The 24,795-nt window shown below is 55.7% G+C and overlaps 9 protein-coding genes across 9 annotated transcripts; 3 read left to right on the top strand and 6 right to left on the bottom strand.

Annotated features, from left to right (window-relative positions):
- Positions 1–1,317: 1,317 nt before the first annotated feature.
- On the bottom strand, positions 1,318–2,403 carry CH63R_11048 (DEK C terminal domain-containing protein; the record flags this gene model as incomplete). Its single annotated transcript, XM_018306022.1, has 4 exons — positions 1,318–1,491; positions 1,602–2,060; positions 2,182–2,321; positions 2,391–2,403. The coding sequence occupies 4 exons, from the start codon at positions 2,401–2,403 to the stop codon at positions 1,318–1,320; spliced, it is 786 nt and encodes a 261-aa protein (XP_018152863.1).
- Positions 2,404–4,151: 1,748 nt separating this feature from the next.
- On the top strand, positions 4,152–5,325 carry CH63R_11047 (Short-chain dehydrogenase; the record flags this gene model as incomplete). The annotated part of the gene is made up of 4 exons (XM_018306021.1): positions 4,152–4,238; positions 4,311–4,910; positions 4,962–5,127; positions 5,192–5,325. 4 exons carry the CDS (start codon positions 4,152–4,154, stop codon positions 5,323–5,325), a joined length of 987 nt encoding a protein of 328 aa, XP_018152862.1.
- Positions 5,326–5,697: 372 nt separating this feature from the next.
- Positions 5,698–6,810, bottom strand: CH63R_11046 (uncharacterized protein; the record flags this gene model as incomplete). The annotated part of the gene is made up of 1 exon (XM_018306020.1): positions 5,698–6,810. One exon carries the CDS (start codon positions 6,808–6,810, stop codon positions 5,698–5,700), a length of 1,113 nt encoding a protein of 370 aa, XP_018152861.1.
- Positions 6,811–7,267: 457 nt separating this feature from the next.
- On the bottom strand, positions 7,268–7,986 carry CH63R_11045 (uncharacterized protein; the record flags this gene model as incomplete). The annotated part of the gene is made up of 2 exons (XM_018306019.1): positions 7,268–7,353; positions 7,407–7,986. The coding sequence occupies 2 exons, from the start codon at positions 7,984–7,986 to the stop codon at positions 7,268–7,270; spliced, it is 666 nt and encodes a 221-aa protein (XP_018152860.1).
- A 289-nt stretch (positions 7,987–8,275) lies between these two features.
- On the bottom strand, positions 8,276–9,570 carry CH63R_11044 (Mannosyl transferase; the record flags this gene model as incomplete). Its single annotated transcript, XM_018306018.1, has 5 exons — positions 8,276–8,506; positions 8,574–8,672; positions 8,731–9,251; positions 9,296–9,440; positions 9,493–9,570. 5 exons carry the CDS (start codon positions 9,568–9,570, stop codon positions 8,276–8,278), a joined length of 1,074 nt encoding a protein of 357 aa, XP_018152859.1.
- Positions 9,571–11,038: 1,468 nt separating this feature from the next.
- Positions 11,039–13,989, top strand: CH63R_11043 (Amidohydrolase; the record flags this gene model as incomplete). The annotated part of the gene is made up of 2 exons (XM_018306017.1): positions 11,039–12,253; positions 12,310–13,989. The coding sequence occupies 2 exons, from the start codon at positions 11,039–11,041 to the stop codon at positions 13,987–13,989; spliced, it is 2,895 nt and encodes a 964-aa protein (XP_018152858.1).
- A 453-nt stretch (positions 13,990–14,442) lies between these two features.
- CH63R_11042 (Amidohydrolase) lies at positions 14,443–15,563 on the top strand (the record flags this gene model as incomplete). The annotated part of the gene is made up of 3 exons (XM_018306016.1): positions 14,443–14,593; positions 14,647–14,958; positions 15,067–15,563. The coding sequence occupies 3 exons, from the start codon at positions 14,443–14,445 to the stop codon at positions 15,561–15,563; spliced, it is 960 nt and encodes a 319-aa protein (XP_018152857.1).
- A 389-nt stretch (positions 15,564–15,952) lies between these two features.
- On the bottom strand, positions 15,953–17,526 carry CH63R_11041 (uncharacterized protein; the record flags this gene model as incomplete). The annotated part of the gene is made up of 2 exons (XM_018306015.1): positions 15,953–16,919; positions 16,988–17,526. The coding sequence occupies 2 exons, from the start codon at positions 17,524–17,526 to the stop codon at positions 15,953–15,955; spliced, it is 1,506 nt and encodes a 501-aa protein (XP_018152856.1).
- Positions 17,527–20,607: 3,081 nt separating this feature from the next.
- On the bottom strand, positions 20,608–21,606 carry CH63R_11040 (Glycosyl hydrolase family 61; the record flags this gene model as incomplete). Its single annotated transcript, XM_018306014.1, has 1 exon — positions 20,608–21,606. One exon carries the CDS (start codon positions 21,604–21,606, stop codon positions 20,608–20,610), a length of 999 nt encoding a protein of 332 aa, XP_018152855.1.
- Between the last annotated feature and the right edge of the window lie 3,189 nt (positions 21,607–24,795).

Here is a 24,795-nt window from a genome sequence, read left to right as displayed (position 1 = left end):
TGAGATTAAGGATAGAGATATGCGCTTCTCCGGTCCCCGGGTGAGCTGGGTCGAAGCAGGCTGTTTCGTGACGTTCTGACGGGGCTTCGATGCGTGAAATTGGTCCTGAGCTTGACTGGTTGTGGGTGGTTCAGGAGGTAGCTTGCACCGAGGAGACGTATATCGAATTCTCGTGTGTCTCTTGTCTTTGCAAAAGCCGTGCGTGAGTATGAAAGGGAGGGGAGAGCCGGGTGCAGGAGGGCAGCTCGGTGGTTTTGATCACTCGCGGCGAAGACCGATACAGGTCGAAATTAACGATTATGTGTGGCTCTCCAGGAAAACCGCGGGCGGGTTGGATTGGCTGTGGGATTGGTGGGTGCGAAGGAATTCAATCATGGCGGGGGTCCAGCAAAAAGGTGCCCCTGCTACTGCAACTGCAACTGCACCTCGACTCGCTGCTCGGGGGAGACAGTTGCCGGGGTTTCTCCGTTTCTCGGTGTGCGTCATCTACCCCTGTCGCCTGTGGCCCCAGCTTACATCACGGTATTGGACGGTGTCAGCGGAGGGCTTCAAGGTCTTGGAGTCACCGGCCAGTCCCATCCGCTTAGAAAGTGCCCTGATGTGTACCCTGCGTTGTGGCGTTCGTTGCCAATGGTGCTGATTGCGGCTGTGTCTCCAAAAGTTCCTCGGGCACGCCTTACCCTGAGCTCTTCGATTGGAAATCACTTCTAGATACCGGAACACATCATAAATGCAATATGAGTTGTTGTGTCATCACTAAGTTGGTTCTAGAAGCCCCAGCCTGGCATGCGCAGATCCAAGCTAGGTGGCACTGGGTATTTGCGGGGCTGGGTGTTGCTTTTACACTTATCCCGTGGGGACTGTACTGTACTCTGTACGGCCAGCAACATCACCCAGAAGTAGCAGTGCGTCACACGGGTACCTTGGAGCGGTACGATGCTAATCAAGTGCGTTGAAATGCAGACTGGTGCCGACCTGTTCCAAAGGCCAAACCTAGCCCAGTCTCCTCGTCTTTAGGCCGAGCCTGCAGTCCCAATGTCGGCAATGCCCTGGTCAGCATGGCTGCATAGGGATAAAAAAGATACCTTGCTGACCACAAGCCCGTCCACCGCTTTTTACTGATCCTCCTCTCCAAGAATCATTAACCCCAGTGTCACGATCCGTCTTGCTCATTTGCTGTCCTGTCCCTGGGTGCCCAAACATACAACCCCCCCAAAGTTTGCTGATTGCCCGTCCCAAACCAGAAAGACGCCGTTGCTTATATCGCTCCGCTTGTCCGCACCCTGTCTTCTTGGACCACTTCTTGAACTTCCTTCTCTACTGCTCTTCGACCGGGTAAAGGTGCGCGCCGATCATTTTGTTCATCTGGAACATGTCCACTCTAGATTGTTTGAAAATGGCATGCATTTTGTCGTCGCAACGGATTTGCCGCTTGTTTTCGGGGTCCTGAAGATCGTTGCCTTTAATATGCTCCCAGAGCTTCTTAACGACCTGTGGGCGGGAGAGCTTGGCGGGGTTAGCATATGAACTTCACGAACTTGGCTCGGTATCACGTCTACCGTGGACGGAGACAAAAATGGGGGCGGGAATAGGGACGTTACCTGAGGTTCACCGAGCAGCTCTGCCAGCGGCTCGCTCAAGTTGAATGGTTTCTGGAAACCCCCACCGGCCTTGCGCTTTGGCGGCTCTGCGCCCTCCTCGACATCGCTGTCGTCAACTTTCTTGTCGCTCTTCTTCCGCGGTGCCTTCTTTTTCTTAGTTGCCTTGCTGGGCGCGCCATTGCCGCCACGAGTCGTCCGTCCTCTGGCCATTCTGTTTTCCTGCGCCTGCAGCTCGGCGGCGAGCTTGGCATCCGCGTCTTCGGATGAGTCCTCGCGCTTCTGTCTCTTTCTGACAGGCGCAACGGACACTTCGATCTCGCCGTCTCCGTCGTCGTCATCGTGACCGTTTGCTTCCCTCTTGGGTGCAGGACTTGCCGAGTAAGAATCAGCAATCGGGACGGCGTCCTGCGATCCGGAGATGGCATCAAAACGCTCTTCTATCAGTGCCTTGATGGCATCCTGTCCAAATATCGGTCAGTATAGGGTTACGGGAGGATCACTGTCGATCGACATTGAATGACCAAGTCAGGTGCTGACGATCTGGTGCAGGGTAAACAGAAGGCGCGGAGGGGGGTTGTACTTTCTGGTCACTGAGGTCTTTGCCGCCAAGAGCCTTCTCCAATCCCAGACGAATCTTCTTCCGGGTAATGGTGGTCAGGTCTGCAGTCGCAAGGATGCCATCGATGATGGAGGTATAGTTGTTTTCCTCTTCCGAGCTTACTGAGCACATGGTGTTAGCATGGACGCTGCGGACAACCGAGCCTAGAAGCGCAGGAGGCAAGAACGTACGAGGAAGAGACATGGCGGCGTTGGTTCAGGATATGCGCATTGACCAAAGAAGCCACAGGTGTCTCGAAGAGTGTTCCGGTTCGCCCGATAGTATGAGTGGGTGCAAGGTTGGTCGAGGTGAAGGCCCTGTCGATCGTGGAGTCCGAAGCCGCTGAAGGTGAACGGGGCTTTGGGAATCGAAGGCAAGATGCCGAGAGAAAGAAGGGAGGGGCGAGCAGAGTCGGGGTAGGATTTGTTCGGCCTTTAATCAGAGCATGTCTCCTGCAGCGGTTAGAGAGAATGCGCGACGAGCGTAAAAGGTTGGAGAGGAAAGTGCAAAGTGGGACAGCGAAAGCGCGATCCACGCCTCTGGTCGTATCGTGGCAGCGGAGTGCATCCAATGTGCCGACGCACACGCACACACGCGCAAGGCTGAAAGAGGACCGAAGGACGATCTCTGGTGGGGCGTGGATGCCAAGGCCCAAGGCGGGAGACGCGAAGACGAGGGTAACGATGGAAGCTGATGGTGTTGAATTGCGCAGATGCAGGTGCGGGAGGTAGAAGTATGCAAGGTTGAAGCCGAAGGCGACCGGTGCTTCGTGCTTCGTGCTTCGTTTCCAGACACGGCCAGACGCGCGAGGTCGAGGTCGAGGTCGAGGTCAGCCTGAGCGTGGAATATGGTCCGGGCAGAGGTGAAGTGATGCGACTCGCACTCTTGTGATGTTTGGTTGTTGTCGGTACCTAGGCGTTCATACCTAGGTAGGTAGGTAGGTAGCGGGATGGGGTGGTCTGTTCCACTTTGCTCGCCTTAGCAACAAGCCTGACGAATGGAGAGGACGGATTGTGTGTGGCTGAAGGCTGGAACTTGGGAAGGGAAAGGCCGAAAGAGAGAGAAAGAAGAGTGGGCTTCTGGTCTTGCATTAGACGTTGGCTCGTGCATCTATCCAGTCCAGACCAGGCCTCCAAGCCAATCAGAGCACCGAATTGGCTCTCGACTGATGTCCTTCTGGCAAGCCCCCACATCGGTTGGCTGACAAGCATCACGTGGCCCAGCTCACACAGGTTGGGGAAGGCACTGTTCGATGGCGCATCCATCCCCTTTAAAAAGGCATGTCGCGAAGAAGACATTATGGAAATGAAATGTGGTTAACCTAAAAATTGGTTAACCTAAAAATACATGGTCGAGTAGAAGAGACAGAAGCCTCGCGATTTGACCGGGTATGGACATGACGAGGGTGATGCAAAGTTGGGTTTCTTGTAGGGGAGAAATAGAAGGAAGGTCAGTCCAATATTCCAAGGTCGGAGAACTGTATCTGTACAGGTACTGTCTCGGCCCTCGCCTCACCTCACCTCGCCTCGACCGACGGGCCAACGAGGGAAGGGTGGATTTCTCCTGTTATGGGCATCCAATCAATCGACATGGGTCCCGGTGAAGAATTCACATCGTTCCATACGTAATCGGCTCCCTGCCAAAGATGGCACGCCACTCCACTATTCTAGACTAGCTTCGGTCCAATGAAGTCTCCGTCGGTCACAACAAGTGTGTGTGTGTATGTGTGTTTGTGTGTGTGTGTGACCTTCACCAGCTTGCCAGTTTGCCATCTACAGATACTTTTAGCTTGTGTATTAATGACGTCGGCTTCCTCCTCTGCTACAGACTCAAGCTCCCCTTATACGCCCTCTTACACTCTCCCTCTCACCCTGGCTCATTCAGTCACAGCGTGCACGCCTAGAAATTGATACGGCCTGCCTTCAGGCCCCGATTCAAGGGATATCAACAAGATGCTTAACCCCTTCAGCATCTTCACTCAGGCCTTTCCTCCGCGGCCGCAGTTCACTGAGAAGGACATTCCCGATCTCTCCGGAAGGGTCAGTAAACCCATCATATGCCATATGCCCGCTCTCTCTCAGCCTCATGTCCCTGGTTCTCACACCTCACAGGTATGCATCGTAACGGGAGCAAACACTGGAGTTGGCAAGGAAGTCGCGCAGATCCTCTACTCGAAAAATGCCACCGTCTACGCCACCTCCCGCTCTGAAGACAAGGGCCGCGCCGCCATCGCCGCCATCAAGGAGGCCGTGCCCAGCTCGACCGGGAAACTGGACCTCCTGACTCTGGATCTGGCTGACCTGACCACCATAAAGCCTGCCGTCGATGCCTTCCTGGCCAGAGAGTCCCAGCTCCATCTCCTCATCAACAATGCCGGCGTCATGATGCCACCCCAGGGGAGCAAATCCGCCCAGGGCTACGAGCTGCAGCTGGGGACGAACTGTGTCGGCCCGTTTCTCCTGACCAAGCTGCTCACCCCGACGTTGGTGCAGACGGCCAAGACGGCCCCCAAGGACAGTGTTCGCGTTGTTTGGGTGTCGAGCTCGGCTGCCGAGGTTCTCTCGCCGTACCCTGCCATTGATATTGACAACCTCGACTACTCTAAAAGAGACAGGATCAAGGAACTCAAATACGGAATCAGCAAGGCCGGCAACTACTTCCACTCGACCGAATTTGCCAAGCGGCACAAGGCCGACGGCGTCATCAGCCTGGTAACCCCTACGCGAAGCCCCGATCTTTTCGATTGACACTTACGTACGTAGGCTCTGAACCCCGGCAACCTCTCGTCGGAGCTGGATCGCCACATCACGGCCTTGATCCCGACATTATTCAGAAAGGCCACCACCTACCCCGCCATCAACGGCGCGTATACTGAGCTCTTTGCCGCGCTCTCTCCCGATGTGACAATTGAGAAGACGGGTGATTGGGGTGAGTTCAACCCCTGTCGCGCGGCTCGTACAAGGTGTCCCGCCGCTAACGCTTGACGACTTAGTTGTGCCTTGGGGCCGCTTCTACGCCATCAGGGAAGACCTCGTACAGGGCTCAAAGTCGCGCGAAGAAGGCGGAACTGGTCTTGCCGAAGACTTCTGGAAGTGGACGGAGCAACAGGTGGAGAAATACCTCTGAAAGACCAGAACCACTATGAAGGCACATAGACAGCGTCGTTAAGATACCAAACTTAGATCTTTTCAGTTTTACAATCGCCCAAGGGGTGTTTTGTCATGAATGGGGACGGGGTTTGCTTGATTCATTTCCAATAGACCTGATTGATTCCTCGGGGTCACAAGTGGCAAGTGGAACGCGATTTCGTACACTGAAGACTACATTCAAAACTAGCTCCAAATTAGGCACAGTGACTATTCTTATGTGCAAACAGAAAAACAACCATATGTACATCAGAAGTGGTCTTCTCTCGGCTCGGAAACCCTAGACTCTGCAGCCGCTTGGAGAACTCCAGGCGCTAACATCCCTCATTTCATCAGTTGCTGGCTAGACCGCTTAGTTGCGCTTCTGGTGGTTGCGGCGACGACGGCGACGGCAAGCGGGCTTGGCGCTGGCCGTGGCAGCGGGGGCAGAGCTGGTGGTGGCAGCGGGGGCGGAGGGCTCCTCGGTGACGACGGGGGCAGCGGACGACACGGGGGTCGCGACGGGGGCCTCAGACTCTACGGGGGCGGCAGAGGAGACGGGGGCCGCGGAAGAGACGGGAGCGGCGGTGGAGGTAGGGGCAGCAGTTGAGGTAGGGGCGGCGGCAGCAGGAGCAGAAGTGACGGCGGGAGCAGCCGAGGAAACAGGGGCGGCGGAACCGGAGCCGGAGCCGGAGCCAGCAGCGCCAGAGCCAACGGAGGTGGTGAGCTCGCCGTCCTCGATGTAGACTCCGGAGAAGTAAAAGTCCTCGGTCTCGTCGGGGTAGCCGTCCCTGGGGAGCTCGAGGACACCGACGTGCCAGTCGGCACCGTTGCTGGAGGCGGCGGCGGTGACGGGTGCGACGACCTGGGTCAAGGCCTCGGAGCCGGTGGAGTGCCAGAAGCCGACGGAGCCGGCGTCGAAGTCGATCTCGTAGGCGACGTTGTGCCAGACGTCGGCATCCCAGTTGACGCTCCACTCGGTCTTGCCGCCGACGACCCAGCGCAGGAGGGGGTCCTCGGTGCCGGTGGCGCCGCTCTGCCAGCCCGACTTCATCTCGACGAAGTGGCTCTCGAAGAAGGCGATCTGGTGCTCCTTGCTGAGGGAGGGGGCGTTGGTGTCGGAGCGCTTCAGGGAGAAGTGGTAGTAGACTTTGCCCTTGGCGATGGCGGCCTTGGTCTGGGGGATCAGCTCGGTGCGGCGCATGTTCTGACCGTTCCAGAAGGCGGTGCTGGTCAGGGAAATCTTGGCGCCCTGCTTGGAGGCCGTGTCGGCCGGGTTCTTGAAGTCCTCGGACAGGTTGACGTACTCGGTCGTCTCGCCGGGGCCGTGGATGTAGTACTGGTAGGGGCCAACGGCATTGCTGAAGGACCACTTGTCGAGGTCGGTCGACGCCGTCATGTCGTTGAAGCGGCCGTCCCAGAGGATCTCGCACTGGGCGCGGGTGGCCAGCAGAGCCGCGCTGGCGATGCTCCAGGTGAACTTCATTTTTGCGTGTGGTGGTGTTTGTGTGTGGGGGGGTTTGTTCGTGTAAGTGAGTGTGTGCCTAACTAAAACCGACCGGGCGGCTTGGAAAAAGCTTGAATTCAAGGGTTGGAACGAATGAAAGGTCTTGAAAAAAGGGGAAAGAGAGGACGCAAGTGGCAGCAATCGATGCTTGGCCTTGCTTCAGGAAGTTCAGTGTACGGTGGAAAGAATGTAGCTAAGCTCAAAAGCCAAGGGGACGGAGGGGTTCGTAGCCGCCTGGCGACCCGGCCTCTTTTATGATGCAGAATCTCGTGTCCCCTGGAGAAGCCAGGACGGGCATGGGACGAACGACACATGGGTTACAGTACACGCTCGCTCCGTGGTTTCTGGAAAAGGAGATGTCCCCGCAAGCCTAGCTTGCGAGGAATAGAGTAGAAGGCTCCTTTGGGTGAGATGGGCCTGCAGAGGGCACTCTGTTTCACGGCAAGGTTTCCCGGTTCAGCTCAGCAGCGGGCTTGCCATTGGCGAGCCTGTTCTTATGAGCGTTAGATTGCGGAGACGTCCCTGACTTCAGGTGAGGCCATGGTTGATGAGGCCGCGCCATGTTGGGTACATACATATGCGGGCTGCAGGATCCAAGGTTGCGGCGGCAAGGGAAAGCATCGCACCAGCGGAGACGACGGTGACAAGAGTCAGTCTGACGGCGGCAAACAAAGCCCGGGGGCTCGATTCATCGGGAGGGACAGAAGGTGCTGGCCCCAGTGAGGACACCGGAAAACCGGGGTTGGGAGGCGGGCCAACATGTGCAAAGAAAGAGAAATGAACAGGGCGGCTGGTGGGTGCTTGATGTTGATGAAGTTGAGTCCACATCTCGTTTACACCTTGTATGGATGAATATGCAGGGGGGTTCCGCACTGAACCTAGGAAGCTTTCTGCTGCTGGGAAATTTCGCACGGGGCTCGGATGGGGGCCGCTAGACCCCATCAGGTACTTCTCCCATACGAACAAACGCCCCTTTCCGGTACGACCGGGAACTCCTTTCCAGCCAGGGCCTGCTTCGGCGCAACACTCCCAGAAACCACAATCATAATTTAAAGAAGAGAAGCCACTGACTGACAGATACCCAACGGCTGTGCAAGGCCGCGTTGCGCGGGCAGCCGTGGAGCTGTTCTTAGTGACGTGACCTGTGATGGCCATGGCTTTGGCTGGTCAGTGGGCGATCACGTATTTGATGTTTTCGGTTATCGCTTGGGGAAGTGAGGCGGGAGATCGCCCGCCGAGCCACAGCATATCCATATCCGGGTCCGAGACTCCGGTATTTCCACAAACTGCCCCGGCTTTCGGGTCGGGTCCGATGTACACAACCTTTACACGCCGACGAGAAGTGGGATGCAATGCAATACAGCATAGGTGGTAACTCGACTGTTCGATTTCAACACCTCGACTCCTTCTTTGATGTGCACACCATTGCCACTCTCGTCATCCGCTACGACCGAAGGTATTCACAGACGCTCTTCCCCCAGCGAGACGCTCCCTTGTAGACCCACATGCCTGGCGCATTGCCGCTTCTCAGTCCCTCTATGGCGTCTGCCAGCTGCAGCCCGAACCCCTCCTTCTTGACTTCTTCTATCGGCGTAAGATATGTCTTGAACGAGAACAGAATTGCGCCAGTCTTGGGAAGTCTTGTCAAGGTCTGCAGCTCCTGGCGCAGGCGGGCCTACGCCACCCCCGTGAGTAAAGGTCCGTAAAGACATCACGGCGAGTCGCACCAACAGGAGACATACCTTGCTAATGTCGACATCCTCGTCTACCTCTGCCTTGTCTCCTTCATAAATGTGCAAGTCTCCAGGGCTGAAGAGTCTGTCGTGGGTTGACACAGACCACTGCATCGTTCATCAGTATCTTCTCGCTAATGAGAAATGAGAACACAGTCGAGCTCACATTCATTCTTTTCACACTCTTGCCCACCTGCAACCGACTGAAGAACCGTTCCATACTTGCACCTATTTTCTCATACGATGGTACTGGCGTGTGGATGTCCTTCATCAGCTTCCCCAACTTGTCGGAAGGATCGAACCCAGCCGGGTGGCAGCAAACAAACGCAACCGCACGATGACCTTTGGCGGTCTCAACCAATAGAAACATGTCGTCTTCTACCGTCTCTCCAAGGGCGTGGAGCGCATCAACGGGGTCTTCGGGCGGCGTCAGAGGTAGGGAGACGCCAGTGACATGATTACGAAAGCTCGATCGGTCTTCAGACAGTGTGAACATGGTTGGGTACCGCCTTGGCAGGTACTCGGAGAGCAGGTAAGTCCAAGTCTCGTGGAGAGCCGGGATTCCTTCCGGCACTGCACCAGCAACCCTTGACGTGTTCTCCTTTAAGATCCGTCGACGTTCTGTGACCCGGTCCAGGTAATTGTTGTCAATGATGATGAGATCTTGCGGCGGGCTTGCTTGAATGGCTACGATGGTTTCGGTCAGTCTCTCTTCGTAAGTCCCATCATACGTTTCAACGTGCCCATTGTAATGTGATAGACCGGCTTGAATGGCCGATGCTTGGCCGGGTCGTTCAGCTTCCAATCAAACTCCTGCAGTGGTTCGATTTCACCTGTCTCCGACTTCTCAAAATCGTACCCAGACGAAGCGTTTGCCTATGGAACTCATCAGGCATACGGTGTGCCATGGAAAGCCGGTTTGACCAACCTTGGGTGTGCATCGCCACCTCCATCTCCATGCGGAGAACAGCGCAAGAGTCACGGCCAAGGCCGCAATAATGTACATTGCGGTGACCGTCAGAGCTGTTCTTGTTGTTGCAAAAGGTTCAAAAGATGGGATGAAATGGGATTCCGTTGGTCAACAGGAAGTCGGCAACGTGGGTTAAGTACTTAGATGACTGACTCTAGGAAGTCGAGGGTCCCTGATAAGACTGCCAGTCAAGCCGGACCGTTATCGGTCCAGAGGTTTGGCTCACACCTCACGCCTCCGCCGGATGTCTAGATCCCCACCGAATCCCCAAGACGGCACCAGGAGTGACAGTTTCCCTTTTAGGATAACAAAATGAGAGCATTGGAGATCGATCAAATCGATTGGTCCATCCATGGATGGGATACAATGTAATCGGGCTGCCAACAGAGACCCATGCAGAAGTGTCCACTCCCCTCTTCCACGCGACTAGAAGATGTTCAGCGCAAATAGCGTATCCTCGCGGGGCAGACTCGGGTAGTTCGCTGGAGGGGTGGCATTCCCCGCACGCCGCGTTGGCCATTGGCAAGGAAGAGTGATTATAACCTTGTCTCGTGATGCGACAACCTGGAAGTCTAGACACGGGTTTTTGATGGCTTGTACGTAACAGGAGATGACTACTGCACGTTACCGACTTCGCCAGGTCGGCTGTCGGCTTCGTTGACGAACTGCGTGGCAGCTGTTAGACGAGCGTGGCTTCCACAAAGACTAGGTGATGGATGGGGGAATCAAGAAGAAAAAAACCAGTCATGGTCAGAAATAAGAAGGAAGATGATCAATGTGTTTGTGAGTTATCTAGGAAGCCAGATAAAAACGACTAGGTACACTCAAGAGACCGCCTAGCCATCCATGTGTTAGTTGCACATCTTTGTAAGTATTTCAACCTGTTTTTGCTTCTTTTCAGAAACAGCTGGACATAGCAAGAGGTCTGTTATGCTGAGTGAACGACAGTATCCTCCGACGTCGCAGAATGCAGAATGACCGAACGAAGGAAACTTCACGATGCAACATGGACAATCGAGTCACAGTGAACGTCCCTTCCCCGCAGCCTGATGCATGATAAGATAAGATAAAGATAACTATGTTATTTTCACGATGTGATCCACTCCTTACTTAAGTAAGCAAGAGCTTATCGGTTCAGCTACGTAATCACGCAAAGCTCTCAAGGGTGAGCTCCTCATTCGGCTCCACGCTCTCATCATCATCCATGTCATTGACCAGTGACAACGCCGAACTCGCGACCGATGGGAACCGATCACAGCCCGTGTGCCCCTCCAGAGAACCCAAAGCTCACCGTCGGACGGCGATGTCTGCGCTCTAGCTTTGAAACGTCGGCCGATAATCTATCCGGACCGTCTGTCACCTTCTTCATTGGGTAAAGGACCTGGCCAGGCGACCTCATCCTTCGGGGTTTGAATTCCATGCCTTGAGTTAAATATCCATCTTCTCCCTCGGACTCTTCACCCTTGGCTTCTTCGTCCCCAATCCGTTTGCCCAACACCCAATCATGGTCAATATGGAGTCGGAGAAGAGCGGCCTGTTGCCGCCGTACAGCGCCGCGGCCGTCACGCCGCCTTCCGGCCAACGCCCCTCACAACACCATCGCAAGCGGTGGTTGCGACCTAGCCGCAGCATGAAGCTGATCGTCGGATGTCTCGCCTTCATTGCGTTTGCCCAATGGAAGCAGCTGTCCCTTCTGCCCAGCCGCCAGTCGTCTAGCAACCTGTCCGTCGACCGCCTGCAACAGGATCTGTCAACTTGCGCCAAGCTGCGACACAAGCCCCAGGACCCAATTGGTCTTGGTCGCGAGAAGAACGCTCGTTATGTTGACGGTCAGCGCCCGACGCTCATTCGGAACGCCACGATCTGGGTTGGTGAGGCCGTCGAAGGAACTTCCCCGGAAGATGCGCGTGCTGGCAAGGGTTACTCGTGGATCACCGCCGACGTTCTGATCGGGCAGGGCCTCATCCAAAAGGTCGAGGCCGATATCTCCCTCGACTCTCTTCCCGAGGATATCCAGATATGGGATGCCAAAGGCCGTCAACTGACCAGTGGCATCATCGACATGCACTCCCACGCTGGTGTTGGCGCTCTACCCGAGCTCAATGGCAACCAAGACGTTAACGAGCTTTCCGCCGATATCACCCCTTACGTCCGATCCATCGATGGCCTCAACCCCCTCGACCCACAGATCCAGGTCATCAAGTCTGGTGGCGTCACCACATCCTTGGTCCTGCCGGGCTCTGGTAACAACATTGGAGGCGAGGCCTACGTTATCAAGCACGCTGTTGGCAAGGCTGACGGCCGCACCGAATTCTCGGCCGAAGACATGCTGGCTGACCCAGACCGTAACTGGCGCTACATGAAGATGGCATGTGGAGAGAACGCCAAGCGCGTTTATGGAAAGATCGGCCACGGCCCTTTCTCCCGTCTTGGCGAGAGCTGGGAGTTTCGTCATGCGTTCGAGCAAGCTGCGAAGCTTGTGCAAGAACAAGATGACTGGTGTGCTGCCGCCGACAAGTTTGGTGTTGAAAGCCAGACTTCGTATCTGCCGCAGGACCTCAAGTGGGAGAGCTTGAGTGCTGCATTGCGCGGCCAAGTGCACATCAACACTCACTGTTACACAATCCCTGACTTGGAAGCATTCGTGGACCACACCAACGAGTTCAAGTTCCCCGTTCGCGCGTTCCACCACGCTCACCAAACTTTCCTTGTGCCCGAGGTAAGCGCCGATGCTCTTGTAACCCCAGCTGGATCAACGACTAATCTAGGCTGTAGATCTTGAAGCGAGTTTGGGGAGGTCGCCCGCCCGCCTCTGCGCTTTTCGCCGACAACATGTACTACAAGTCGGAATCGTATGTAGGCTCTGAGTACGCCGGCAAGATCCTATGGGAGAACGGCCTTACGCCCGTATATGTCAGCGACAACCCTGTTCTGAACGCCCAACATGTTCTTTTCGAGGCTGCCAAGGCATACAGATACGGCCTTCCCTACCATGCCGCCCTGTCGAGTGTGACATCTGCACCTGCTGAACTGCTTGGTCTCGGTCAGCGCATCGGAAAGATCAAGCCCGGGTTCGACGCTGATATCGCCGTTTGGGACAGCGATCCTCTCAGTGTCGGTGCTGCACCGGTGCAAGTCTGGATCGACGGAGCCGCCCAATTCTCCGACCCCTTTGAACTCAAGAAGCCCCTGACCGGGCCCATCTCTCCTGACCCAAAGCTGTCAAACACAACAGAGGAGACAACGGATTTGGAAGAAGTGGTCTTCACTGGCGTCTCCAACGTCTGGCTCTCCGACGAAGACATTCGCACGGGTGGCGACGAGACTGTTAACGTTGTCTTCGCCGACGGTGCTATTAAGTGCATTGGCGCCTGCGCCGAAGAAGTAGCAACCGCCAAGTCTGCGTCGAAGAGGGTCATCGACCTAAAGAACGGCCACATAACCGAGTCTTTCACTGCCTTTGGCTCTTTGATTGGTCTCAACGAGATCGACAACGAGGGCGACACGGACAACGGTCGCAACCCTACCGGCTTCAGCCGCGGTCTTGACGGGCTTGTCCTGGACAACAAGAAGCTGCATGTGGCCAAGCGGTATGGCGTCACCAAGGGTATCTCGGCGCCCAAGTTCACCGGTGGTTTGACGCACTCCGGCACGAGTGTCGGCTTTAACACTGATGCTCGGCACGCTCTTGAAAAGGGTGCTGTCTGGAGCGAGGACGTGGCAGTTCATCGCACGCTGACGCTGGCTGCCAAGAGAGGCGACAACCCCTCCATCTCAAGCGCTGTTGGAGAGCTCCGACACAGCCTCTTGGAGGCGGTTGCAACCAACGACACGGGGTCAGACCCGTTCTCGGAAGCTGCTTACCTCAAGAAGGTAGTCAACGGAGACCTTCCCTTGGTCCTGACGATTCACAGCGCCGATGCTATTGTGGCTGCGCTGCGAGTCAAGGCGACGGTCGAGGAGGCTCTCGCTGCCAAGCGCCAGTCCACGGAATCTACCAAGCTTCGCGTCGCCATCATTGGAGGTGCAGAGTCTCATCTTGTCGCGTCTGAGCTGGCATCCGCTGGTGTCGGCGTGGTCCTTGCCCCGTTCCAATCGTACTCTACCACCTGGGACCAGAGACGTTCGCTGACCGGTGCTCCTCTCACGAACGGCACCGCCATCGACACTCTTATCGATGCGGGAGTCGTGACCGCCATCGGATTGGAGGAGGACTGGCTCATCCGTGATCTGGGGCTTCTCGCTGGCATTGCGCAGAAGAATGGAAATGGTCGGCTGAGCGAGAAAAAGGCCTTGGATTTGGTTTCCACCAACGTTTACAAGATCCTGGGCATCGAAGAGCAGCAGTCCAGGAAGGCTCGCCACTTTGTTGTATACGAGGGCAGCCCCCTCGAGATTGGAGGACGAATCCGCGCCGTTGGCAGTGGCCGTGACACGGTGTCTGTGTTTGTGTAACCGATTTAACGATGTTGTGAGGGAGGGAAAAGACCGGCGTCGCTCGGGCTGTTGTGCAGCCCGAAAGACCCACATATTTCCGAAATCAAGTTCCGAACCGCGCGCGCTCCCCAGGTTTAGAATTATTATTGATGCGCTCTGCGCCTGTGACTGCCTCGCAGAACATCGTTTCGTTATTCCAATGCTCGTGCTTACCGGACGGAGCTAGGTCAGCCTCATTGGGGCGAGTGAGTTGCCGCTGGTCGTGCCGATGGCTGGCTGTTGAGCTGATCCCGCGCGGGTATTACCAATCTGATCCCCGCGCGGCCAAAACCCGGCGTGCATCATGCGTTAGCCAATGAGCTTGAATCAGTAGGAAACCAACCGCACAGATGCAGTTGGCTGATATATGAGAGAGCTTCCTTGCTCCCACCACCACCACTACCACCCGTAGTCGTAATTGAACAACACCGAATGACACCAAAGATAAACTCGTCGTCGAGCTTATCTACACTGTGCCGAAAATTGCATTTCCCCAGGTCTATCTTGGCACATACTCGAACGTTTAGAATACCAGCCACCACAATGACTCGGGGTGTAGTTGTGTGTGTTGCTCACGGCGGAGGTACACAGACCCCCCCACCCTCCACGGCAGCGTTGACTTACAACAACATCTAGGCCCAATGCCTGTACTCGGAGACCCTGGCCACGCTTCCATCACGGCTTCACTAAAGACCCGTGTGCCCAAGATCCTCAAGCTTGGCACACCAGAGGCCCCGCGAGCGATTGTGGTCGTGACAGCACACTGGTCCGAAGGCAGACCCACCATTTCATCCGGAGAGCGCCATGACCTCTACTACGACTACGGCGGTTTCCCGCGGGAGGCGTATTCGCTCAAATACCCTGCGCCCGGATCACCCAGCATCGCACAGGAGCTGAAGCAGGCTCTCGAAAAGGAGGGTCTCTCACCAGCACTGGACTCACGGCGAGGTATGTCTGTCTGGCAGTCACAGCCGCTGAAGCGTTCAGCCGCAATGAGTGGGATGGGAGTGTACGTGTGGCAGAGCCTGTTGTTTGACGACTAACACGGCAACATAGGCTGGGACCACGGCGTCTTCATTCCACTTCTCCTCATCAACCCCGCCGCCAACATTCCTGTCATTCAGCTTTCCGTACTCGCCTCGGAGGACCCCGACGAGCATTTCCGCATGGGCCGCGCCCTTTCGGCGCTGCGGGACTCCAACGTCGCCATTCTCGGTTCCGGTTTCGCCTCGCTCCACAACCTGGGCAAGATGCGGTCCTTATTCATGGGAGACCCCGTGGCGGCCAAGAAGCTCGCCAAGCAGGTCAAAGAGTGGAATTCTGAACTGACGGATGCCGTGGCGAAGGAGAAGCGCAATGACCGTGAGAAGGCACTCTCCGGCTGGCGGAAGTTCTCCCACAGCTACGATATGCACCCTCCCCACGGCGGCGAGCACTTTATGCCCCTGTTGGTATGCGCCGGTGCGGCCGAAGACGAGGTTGCCAACGTGTACCAGGACGAGTTCCACGGCATGGATATCAAGACATATTACTGGGGGGATGTACGTGTTTAATTAAATCTAAACTAGTAACGCGTTCATCTATATATCCATTCCTAAGCGCCAACCAATTTTTCGCATTGATCCAAGCAGATTATGACGGGGGGTGGAGGGAGATGGCGACTCATCCTCTGCCCGTCTATCCCATAATACATCAATTCGTTACATCGTAATTCTTTCAGTGCCCTAGCCAAGATCCCCGGCGCCGAATGCTGATGGAAGGGGGAAAACCCACAGTCCTCTCTCAAAGTCCCTTACGCTGCTGTCGTCCTCCGATTTGATCTCATCCGAACCTCTTTTGTAACATAAAAAAGCAAAGCCAAAATACAGAAGTGGCACCAATACATTACTTTGCGAATATGGGGAGGGGGTTTGTTAGTAAAGGAAACGAGTGTGAAAACGCATTAGAACCTGCCACCGATTCCCATGGCATCGACGATGTGAGACTCCTTCTCGACGACCCAGCCGGTTTGCACGTAGTTGGCGAGCCAGCTAACCTCACGACCCCGATGGCCGTCGCAGTCCCGGCATCCGCGTCTCGCCATCTCCAGCCCCATGACGCCGTCCATGACGCCGCTTTTGCCGCCGACCGTTGCTCCCAGGCCGGTCCAGCTGAGCCGGCGACTGTCCTTACGGGAACGCCTGGTCTGCGCGTAGTTCGCCATGGCGGCCAGCTCGCGCTTCTCGGCGATGTCTCGGTCAATCATCATGACGTGGTCGAGGATGCTGCTGGGTGCGTGCGGCGAAGAAGGATCCGGGAAGAGCGCCGAAAGGTAGTCAGTCAGGAGCATTACCGGGCGCTGGTCGGCGACCCAGTGACCCGAAGGCTGGGGGACCTGGTTGTGGATAACAAAGACGCCGCCGCAGAAGCGGCCATCCAGCTTCTTGTGGACGGAACGGAGAACGCCCATCTGAGCGAAGGGGTCGTTGGCGTAGGCGAAGTGCTCGATGTGAGGGCCACGCTCTTCAACAGCAGCAGCAGAACCGTCGTCAAAGCGGGTTGGCCTGCGGTTGTTCTCGCCAACAGGGACGACGAACTCGGACGCGGCCGCTCCGAAGGTGTAGATCTCCAGCTTGGTCAGCTTTTCCGGCTGGATATCGGCACAGAGACGGGCGAGGACGTGGGCGACGGGGAGGGAGCCGTTGTTGTGGGCAAGGACGGCAACCCGATGCACGGCGGCATCGAGGAGGGCTGAGCGAAGCTCGGTATAGAGGGCGCGTGAGGCCTGCGTCTGGAACGGGAAGCAGCGCTGGATGGCGAGGAGGAGCATGTCGAAGGGGAGACCGTAGGTCGCCATCTGGATGCCGCTGAACGAGCGTCCGAAGAGGCGGGCGAGCCGAGGAACAGTGCATTGTGTGAGATGGAGGGAGCTAGATGGATGTAAGTTGGGTGGTTCTAGGCTGACGGCCAGGCCAGGCCTAGAGGAGAGAAAACTGACCTTGTGCCCATGCCGCCGATGAATATCCACCTCTCGTCGTCGTCGTCGATGTCGTTTGTGCTGTTGCCGAACTCGTCACAGCTGACCATGATTTCGTTCCCGTTCATCAACCAGCTCAGACCAAAGACCAAGCTCATCGAGATTGCTAACCAGGCGGAGAACAGGATCCCAGGCAGCACGGCGAAGAGCGGGATGGCAAGCGTGATCATCCCAACTTCCACAATGGCGAGGCTCAGCTGGACAATGATGTCCTTCAGGTGGCTCTTTGAGAGGTGCTGGCGGTGGTTGGCGACGTGAGTCCGCAGCGACGCCATCAGACCCGGCATCATCTGCCACATTTCCCGAAGATCTTCATGAAGCATCGGCAGCGTCGACTTCTGTGCGAGGGGGACGGTTCCGCAGGCGCCATCGATGAGTGGCGGGACGTAAGTCACCGAGGGTCCACATGTCTTGATCGGTCCGCATGTGCTCGATCTTGGTGATGTACGCGGAGAGTTGATGGGCGACTGGTAAGACGGTGACCTCGAGAGCCAAGGCATGACGGGCGAGGAGGTTGGAGATCTTCTCGCTGCTATGAACGGCATCGGGAAAGAAAGCTTCGAGAGGGAATCGAAACGGAGGTGGACGAGGAGAGGATATAGAACACGAGAGAGTATATGAGAGATGGAAAGAGGTGCTGTGAAAAATATGGATCCTTGAGCTTGGAACGAAGAACAACCGGGGTTTCAACACCAGATACGAGGGGTTGAATCTGTGGCTATTCACATGCAATTGGAGATCTTTTAATCTTCTTTGCCTTGTTGTTATTGATGTCTCGTCGTTTACGTCGGTTCTTACGCTCCCTTATCATTCCTCCCGCCGCTCGGGCAATCTTGTTGCAGACACCGGCGCAGAGCGCTTGTCTGGTGGCGCATTCCTCAGCCAAATTCGCCCCGTGCCTTGACCATCTAGACTGTGCTCTATCCGAGTCCAGTGCGGTAAACCTGGCTTAGGGAATCTCTTTGGGAAGTTTGTTTGGGTTCCTTTACTTTGCCTTGTTTACTTTCGAAATCACCCCCCCCCCCCCCGCCCCTCGCCCCCGCCCCTCGTTCAGGAGGCAACGAGAACAGCGAGCTGGGGATTCGCTTCGCCGGCAGTTGTTTCCTAGGAAGCTGATTTGGCATTGTCTCAAACGGGACCCGAATGCACGAATGGCATGTCAGAAGACCATCGAGCTGGTCCTAGTATGCCTTGCAGCAGGACCGTCGATTCTCTTCCCGGGCTTTGGGCAGATCTCAGAGGGCATTGATCACCCCGGCAGCCCGGTTCCAGAGCCGGATCGATCCCGCTGCGGCTAAATGGGACTTTTTTGTTGGAATCTTGGGACGAAAGGTGCACCGAGCAACAGACTTTGGCCTTGCATGCAGCCCAGCGAGAGTGGCGCACTGACGGGCCTTTCTTCACCTCGTTCTTCTTCCGCTTGGATTCAAGGGTTTGTTCTGGTGAGCCTTGGGAGGGGGACTAGAGAGCAAGAAGACGCTAGACCGCAAGACGATATTTTCGTCCCAACTTTGGCCCCCTAGTCCCCCTTTGCATGTGAAGCTTTGACGTAGACTCGTCCGTTCTTGTGCGCCCTACTAAGCACGTTTCTTTGTCGGGATGCTCTTCCATGTCTGGGAAGGCCGTGGTTCAAGCGTCGGACTGCAGTCGAGTTTCAATCCCGCGTTCAACAATAGCAATATGCGGGAGGATGGGGGATCTCTGACACACTAGAAAAAAGTCAATTGAGAATTGACCCCTCGACTGATTGAGCTGAAATGAATTGAAGGAAGATCTTGGGCCTTTTTGTCCGTCAGGTATCTGCGGGTTAGGAATGCCAGGCCAGCTTCGGGGATGGATGGTCTCGAGTCCTCGACAACGGAGGTAAACGCAGCAATATCGGGGAAATGCAACGCATTCCTCAACAGGCCCATAAGGCCGCTAGGCGACGGCTCTTGCTGGAGGATTCAGACGACTCCGGATTGAGGCTTTTCTAGAACTTGAGGGCCGGCTTGACCTTCTTCTGGATCTCGTGGCCACCGCCGAAATCAAACGCGAGGCGCTCACGTAGGTAGCACACGGGTGACTAGCACGGACTACACGTGGATGAGGCTTGCCGTCGACTGGCCGTTATGTGTACAACGGTTGACGGACATGAAACTTCCTTTGTGAGGCCGCATGTTGTGGTCATTTAACGAAGCCTCCAACGAGTGTTTACTTCTGGGCTCCGTGTTGCTTGGACTCCAAAATGGCGGCGACACGTGTACTACGGTGGGGGAGCCAGCGACCATGAGGCAGGCGGCGCTCTCTTGATCATCTCGTCCAGCCTTGCCGGAGAATGTCAACGTCTGTGGCGAAGGAAAAAGAAAGACGGGAATACGCCACTGTAAAGCCCGCTAGACAGCATGAAACTTGCTGGGTGAATGTATGCATGCAGTAGACGAAGAGCCGACAAGGCTCTGGCACGGTCTCGGCGATAGCCCATATATTGATTCCATTTGCGTATATTCGCTTGGGCTTGCTTGCCTTTAAGTCCGGGGGCGGATGTTCGACCTCTCAGCGCGTCCGGGACTTGGCTTCACGAGAAAAATCGAGGATCCATTTGCAATACTTAACGTGTTGATTCTATGAACGTGAAATGATTGATTGATGAATTCTATCAATAGCCTTCCTTGATTAACTTAAAGTAGACTCTTTACTATGCGCCATCCGCCAACAACACGATGTTTGGGATTTAATGTCTCATGTGGCCGGGATGCCGTCAATCGTGGACAGCCCCCGGATGGACAGTGTGAACATCTGCTTGGGTTAGATGAAAGCGAGCCGCTTACTTTCAGTTGCCACACAAAATGGTAGATTCGACGGCTCGTGGGCTGAGTGTTACAGATAAACACAAAGAATAAGACGATGCAGGGATCAGCGCAGTCGCGGACCAGACAAAGTGATCAGCAGTGTGTGGTTGGCTTGGTTTTGGCGCAACATCTGGCCGATCCACTGTCCCATCGTTCATCTTGACTCAATATCCTTCCAGATCATACCCGGTGGATCTTATTGCGACATCGTCCAGTCGCCCGATCTGACGCACGACAAGACTAGCATCAACCTGCGACGTTAATTGATTGTTGACTTCGCATGCCCAGCGGTTCATCCTGCCCACTCCGAAGTTTACCCAGAAAGGGTCCTATGCGTTTGGTCTGTGTGTACATAGTGTCACTGAAAGTTCATTACTGCACACATGCGTTAGTATAGTTGAGAATGAGCGCAGCAATGAAGTCCTCGCACCCCTGTCTCATTCTATTGGCACAAGTCATCACGGTCACATATCACACTGCCGTAGAAGACTAAAAACATGGTATATGCAGGCTTAATGCTATTCAAGGTACTATGTACAGGAATGCAGAATTTGAAATCGAGTCCAGAAAAAGGGTTGGGCCTCGAGTTTCTAGAACCGTGCACCAGGCAGGACGCAGTAAGCCTGGATTGCACATCTGGTGTCTTGGGGTGTAAAAAACAACTTCATCCTCGATTCGTGAGACCATCGTGTCAATGACCGCATAATCTAACAACTCTCGCTTCCTCCTCAAAACACACTCTTCAACCGCTTAGTGAGCAGAGCGGCGGGCCTTGCGGGAGCGGCGGCGCTTGCAGCCGGCGCTGGGGGCCTTGGTGGGAGTGGCGACGGGGGCAGCAGCGGAGCTGGAGCTGGCAACGGGGGCAGCCGAGGCGACAGAGGTAGCCAGAGTGGTAGGCTGGGCAGCGGCGCTGGAGGCGATGGGGGCAGCGGTGGTGGTAGGAACGGGGGCAGCAGAAGACGGGGCAGGGGCAGGGGCGGAGCCGAAGCCGGAGCCGGCACCACCGGTCCAGACCTCAGGGCCGGGGGCCTTGTAGGTGGTGGCATCAGCACTGTACAGGTTGTAGTGGATGCCGGGGTCGGCGTAGGTGTAGCCGGTCTGGAAGTCGAAGTTCTGGGGAGGAACCTCAGAGCCGGTACCGGTGACCTCGACCTGGATGCAGGCGGGGTAGAACTGAGCGCCGCGGGCGGGGTTGACATCGTAGGTGGTGTCGGACTCGTGGTGGGCAATGATCTCCTGGCGGATGAGGTACTTGCCGGCCTTCAGAGACTTGGGGATAGTGACGGGATCGGAGACACCCTTGTTGGCAACGAGAGTCTCAACAGCCCACTTGCCGTTCTCGTAGGCATGCTCGCCAATCTTGGTCCAGATGGGGCCAGTGCCGGCGCCCTCGGTGTAAGGGGCGATCCAGGTGCTGACGGGTCCCTTGTGGGAGAGGTCGATGATGTCGTCGCCGGGGGTGTTGTGGTACCACTCGACGCTGACGTCGTCACCAGCAGCGACGGGGACGAAGTCCGTGAGGGCCTTGGCACCGTTGACGTTGCAGACGATGTCGGGGCTGGTGATGTCCTTCACGGGGTTGTTGTTGGGAGGGCTGCGGATGTACTTCTTGGCGCCGTTGCCGCCGATGGCACGACCGTCACCATCGCCGGTGGGCTTGCCGTTGACGTAGAGGTCGAGAGTAAGGGTGTGGGCGGCAGAGTAGCCGACGAGGGCGGAGAGAGCGGCAGCGGTGAAAGAGAAACGCATCTTGACTGTTGTGATGAGGTTTCGGGGTGAAAAGTTGTCTGGGTTTAGAAGTGAAAAGTGATTTTGAGGGTTTGCTTAAGTGAGCGTGGGCGAACGTCTAGTTCGTAAAATGAGTGTATGGCACAGCCAACAAGAGAGAGACTTTGAGTACAGGGAAAGAATGACACCGATGTGATGATGAAGCAAAAAGGGAAGGGAACAGGAGACATCACCCAGTGGGATGAAGAGACTTTATAACATGTGTGCGTATGTTTGTGGTGTTAACCCCTCTCCTCATCCACAGCAGGCCCCCCTAGGCCATACCCAATCGAGAGCCGTCTCTTCACTCGCCTCAATCTCGAATCATCTATGCCCATCTCCGGGACAGGCCCATTCTCACCGGAGGCAGGGAGCCAATCTGGGACTGCAAACCGGTCTCCTCATCGCGCGGCTAGAGCTGGCGATTCCGTCAGTTGTCCAGCAAGCCTGTCTGCCGGGCCCCCCCGGCCTTGAACAACATCTCATCCAGGCAACTCCACGAAATCACTATGAACCCATCTGGGCCCCTGGACTTGCGCAGCCATGTTCTGCATAGACTCGTACGCCGTACACCAGTGCAAACTAATGGAGGACAGGGGAATGCCCTGGGAGGACGTTGTCCGTGATAGAGACTTTCGTCTCATCGACTCCTCCTGCCAAGAGCTGCAGGAACGCTGCAAGAAGAGATGAAGCTACCGGAATAGTGATGGGTCTATGAGGTGGCCTGGCCGTGGGAACGGGTCAGCCCACATCAAACCCTGTCAACTTGACAAGCCCGGTCGTTCGGCGGCAACCGAGGATAGGTGTAATTTATGAAGCCGTTGCGGTTAAAGTGAGGATGGGGATATGAAACATGCAGACAGGGTGACAGTGGATCGTATCGAGACCCCCCCCTGCAGCGGCGCGGCTAACCCAAACAACCTTCTTGAACCTTGGTTCCCGGGGTTGGGATGAGTTAACAGCCCCTGTCTGGTAGCCACGCCCCCTCCTGGTCTGACAGGGTACCCATCCCCTTCAAGGGGCCGTTCCTAGGCACTTGCTCGAGAAACACGGTGGAAGAAATAGAGACATTCTTGTTGGTGGCCCGCTGTCTACTGGTGGGTTTGTCCTGTCAACTTTGTCATCAAGAAAGCGTCATTCGGGACTACTGGGGAGAACGAAGAAGAAAGGAAATAATCGCCCAGTTTCAGGTTCTTGATGCACGACGCAACGCTAGCATCGGCTATCACAAGTCAACCAACCCAGGCTCAGGCCAGATCATGAACCAATTTGGCAATGACTGACACAGCTGAAATAGCAAGCCTGAGTATGGCTATCTTTGTCACTGGACCGAATGAACGAACCGTGGACGGATGCTTCGAGTATTGTTCATCGATTGCAACAGTGCCCCCCAACTCATGCGTTTTGGGACGTGCAGCCTGGCCTGCGAAGTGGCGGTAACAAGAGACAGAAGCCTTGCAAACGCAAGGGGCATGGACCTTTTGTGAGCAAGGCCTGACGAGAGTAGGAAAAAAAAAAAAAGGAGAGACGGTAAGAAGAGCGAACCGAAATGAATGCGAGTTAAAGCTGTCGGGGCCGTACCCAGGCATAGACATTCATCCTCAGAGATCGATGCTGGGAAGTTGGGCGGCTGCTTGCACTGACCCGAGAGAAAAAACCCAGCCCCTTTGACCCTCCTGGTCCTCCAGGCTTCCCGTGTGCTCGTCCCTAAGACAGACCCTCACAGATACCGAGAGCCAGGCCTAGAGTCCGAGAGGGTCGTACAGAACTATATGCGTGAGTCTATGGTTGGGGCGGAACCGAAAGATGACGATGGCAATGGTGTCGGCCAACGATCATGGGTCGCATGATGTTACAGCCAAAGTATCAATATGGTCCTGACCGTAAAACCCGACCAAGATCACCAGTGCCGCCTGGTCTCTCTCTCCTGTCCATCATTGCGACATTGTCTTTCTGCGACGTAGGCTGGCGGGTTTTTGGTAAGGTCTGACCGCCCCAGAGACCCAAGGACCACTCTGTTCCCTCGATCCCGGGGCTGCTCGTTTGTATTCCAGGCAAGGTGAGCAAACTTGGACGAAGCGAAACCTCGGGCGAGTGAACCTGTGGGGGCATCGGGATGAATTTGGACCGACGAGCAAACTCAGCAAGACAAAAACAAGAACAAAAAAAAGGGGCCAGCTTCCAGGCTCGTGCAATGGACCCCTCGCTAAAGCGGCGGAGCAAGACCATAACCCATCAGCATCCATCCCGTTCCCTCCCTCTTGGCTTCGGGTGACGGGCATGGCAAATTCATTTCGCATGAACCTGGTAAGTCTGCAGAGGCGTTGAGTGATTATGCCTGCGGCATAAGTCGGCGCATTGTCGTCGGTAATTTTCTTCTCTCCCACCGCTCGATCTTTGCGGTGGGGAGTTGGAGACGGGTTGGACTGACTGTGACTGCGGTTGCATGAGTGCAGGCCGACATTGAGTCTCACCCGCGGGTTCCGAAAGGCGAGACGAGCCGCTGGCCAATGTGGCTAATCGGCAAGACGCTATGATATTCCGTGTATGGTCGCTCGCACGTGGAGTGAGGGGTGGGTACGACAGCCAGATTGGAAGATGGCAGGTCGTTGCAACGCCACGGCCGAGAACATGTCGAAGGATCCCGCGGCCGAGGTTTGATGTGTGACAGTGTGAGAGACTAAGACACGGAGCTGACAGCGTCGCTTCAGAGCTGGGTCGGTTCGAAGTTCGAACGAGTGGCATCTGCCCAAGATCGGCTGCCGTTGAGGGTCCTCAGAAGCAAACGTCTTTCTCTCTAACATGCCCTCCACATGTCTGATCTTGGCACCGGCTTGTCGTGCCAGATAAACAAGACGTAGATCGCCACGCAACTCACCTGAAGTTTCCCAGGGGGGGCAGGGCTTGGCCAGGGGCATCCAACCTAAAAAAAGATGATGGAAAAACCCCCCTCCCGGACCTCCCAGTGAGAAAACCCTGCGAACAAAATGGTTCTGGAGGCACTAAAAGGCTGACATACGGGGAGCTCTAGGTGAGAGTGATAGCTAAGATGGTAAAGGTGGAGGACAGATGAGGTTGAAATAGAGACAATGCATGTTAACAGACATTCTCCATCGCCACATTTATCTCAACGATAGAGTTTTTAAAGACCATGAACTTTATTGAGGACAA

This window comes from Colletotrichum higginsianum, chromosome 8 (assembly GCF_001672515.1).
Source record: "Colletotrichum higginsianum IMI 349063 chromosome 8, whole genome shotgun sequence".
NCBI lineage: Eukaryota > Fungi > Ascomycota > Sordariomycetes > Glomerellales > Glomerellaceae > Colletotrichum > Colletotrichum higginsianum.
This window is presented reverse-complemented; position numbering and strand designations above follow the sequence as displayed.